We start from the raw sequence: 2,500 nt of genomic DNA, 5'->3' as shown, positions 1-2,500 counted from the left end.
GTGATCCCTATTTGCGTTATGGTGGTTTGCGTTTGCGTTATGCCTCTTTGTGTTAAGCCTCTTTCCGTGATAGCCATTTGCAGAATCGGCTTGTCGCTATTCAGTTTAGATTGATGCATTCATGATTTGGACGATTTTATTTCAAATACTGATCATTGAATTTTGTCATAGATATACCTCCATACTTAACCTATAAACTACCGAAACAACGGTTGCAATATTGTAATTTTAAAGCATTTAAATGAAGCTAACGTTAACAATTTATTGAAAGCTAACCGAAGAAAAAGAATGGAATCGAAGGTCAAAAATGGCATTGCTTGTTTACGAAAGGGAAATAAGCTTCGCCGCTCGCAAAGCGCCTTGTCACGTCCGATGCTTTCAGAAATTTGTCCGCTACTTTACAAAACTGTCAAAAACCCTGTACCACCCGTACAACTTGTTTAGGGAGCCGGAGTGGGGAGAAACTTGGCAAGGTTTAGTTTGTGAGAGGAAATCTCAAGTAACTTGGGAATAATAAAACCACACTAACGATACCAAAATCACGATGGAAAAATGAGTGAGGCTTAACAGCAAGACCTAAACGTTTGACCGCTATTGATACGTGTCACATACTATCCAATCAGACGCCAAGAGAGGCCACCCTCAGAATGTGTTAGTCTACATGCACGAATATAAGAATAAGAATTTAAAATTAAAAGCAGTAGCATTTGTTGACATATGCTATAGGAAAATCCGACTGTTGTTGCTTTATATTTGCTTGTGGTAGTACAACTGAAGAAAATAGACTTACTTTCATTTTTTTCAAATGATGTCAAAAATCGTGTTGAATTTTTTATAGATTTTTGCCTTTTCGGTCAAATTGTCAATAGCTCATGTTTGCACAATACGATTTTTTTTTTCGAATTGTTTTCAAGTCTTATATTTGAGAATCCTGCCAAAATCTCGGCAAGTTGTTATTCCACTCGAATAGTTAAAAACACACTCAGAGCCTTGTTTTTAATTGTATTTAGAAACTCCTTTTTTATTTTAAGTCACGTCTTTGTATTTCGAGCAACTTTTAGTAGGTTATTTTCAAAATGAACGATTACATATGTACTTTCTGTGTAAACGTTCAACTTGGCTCTCAATGCTAGCGCGAAAAGTGCTCGGTAACTGTATAATTTTTCCAAGTCAATTAATTATAATGAACGACGTTCGCTCGTTTTCTATTTGAAATCATTTTTCACACGAGACAGTTTGTTAGCTGTTTACCTTGATTGAACTGCTTAACTTCGGCCTTCGGCACTTTGCCTTACAAGAAAGGCCAAATCAGAAGCTCGCCTTTTAATGAAGATAAAGCTCCCTCAATTTCCATATATTAGCGATGTCCACACCAACCAATGAAAGATCAACATTGAAAATTTGAAGGCGTTTAAAAATTCGGAAATATCACGACTTACAACATCAAAGCCTTTTTTAACTTGCTCCGATCACGACATCATTAATTGCACTTCACGCTTCTCTCCTCTTTGGTTAAAAAACATAGAAAAATGAATCAGTTTGCCACTGAGGTACTAAGTAATCTGAGTTCATATTTTTTTTATTTCTGTTCCATCACAATACCTAAATGAAAGATATTTTTTCAGTCTTATTTACACCCACGACATCGTTTTTCACTTATCAATTTTCATTTGACAGCTTTTAAAAGCTTTGTTGGCTCGGAAATTATTTTCAAGGGTGTACTATTGTATATTCAAATTGCGTGTCAATGTATTCTCCGAAGAATATTGTAATTTACCGTTCGTACAGTGCCTACCAGAGTGTTCTGCTGAACAATCGAGGAAAACCGAAACTGTGAATTTTAAACAGCAATTTGTCTTCATCTCTCGTCGCAACACTCCAATGGCCTTTGCGTGCAAATTTATGCCAGTGGTAGGTAAAAAGTGAGAACAATATTTTACCTGTCATATTCCAATTCAGTAAAAAATTCAGCTGCCAAACTAATATACACTTTTACTCCCAACTACTGTACTAAACTGCGAGCAACAAGCTCACAGGCGGAAATAATTGAAGACCAGACTGGTTCAAAGTCTGACAAAATGACTCAAATATAAAGACAAACTCGCTGATTTTACGTCTTTAATATATAAGTTAATATTGCAAATTATAACTAGTCCATACTTTGTTTACAGTTAAAAATTATTCCCGACTGAAATACTTCCCATGAAACGAAGAGAGAGAAGAGATTCTTCGCGGAAAGCAGTTTCAGCTACGGAATCATACATTTTTAACTATTATTACTGCAATATAACGTTTCGAGTTATCTTTGAAGCGTCTAAAATAATTTTTTGTCAGTAGTGGATCCTTGGGAGAGGTAATTTGGTGATGAAGCACTTAGCTGTGAATATTTGTTTTTTGAGACGCTTTGCAGGAAGTAAACTAAGAGTGATGAATCAAATTTAAGCTGAGAAATATTAATTATCTAACCCACTATAAATTCCATTGAAGGATGTTTCGCGAA

At 35.4% G+C, this 2,500-nt stretch overlaps 1 protein-coding gene across 1 annotated transcript in view; it reads left to right on the top strand.

Moving 5' to 3' along the window:
* The first annotated feature begins 1,699 nt into the window (after positions 1-1,699).
* LOC138041265 (filamin-A-like) overlaps positions 1,700-2,500 on the top strand; it is a 2,608-nt gene continuing 1,807 nt past the window's right edge. The window contains exon 1 of the mRNA XM_068887034.1: positions 1,700-1,911. Coding sequence (XP_068743135.1) covers positions 1,882-1,911 — 30 coding nt within the window. The 5' untranslated portion in view covers positions 1,700-1,881. The remainder of the gene's footprint in view (positions 1,912-2,500) is intronic.

This window comes from Montipora capricornis, chromosome 3 (assembly GCF_036669925.1).
Source record: "Montipora capricornis isolate CH-2021 chromosome 3, ASM3666992v2, whole genome shotgun sequence".
NCBI lineage: Eukaryota > Metazoa > Cnidaria > Anthozoa > Scleractinia > Acroporidae > Montipora > Montipora capricornis.
Note: the sequence above shows the minus strand (reverse complement) of the source record. Positions and strands in the feature narration are given on the sequence as shown.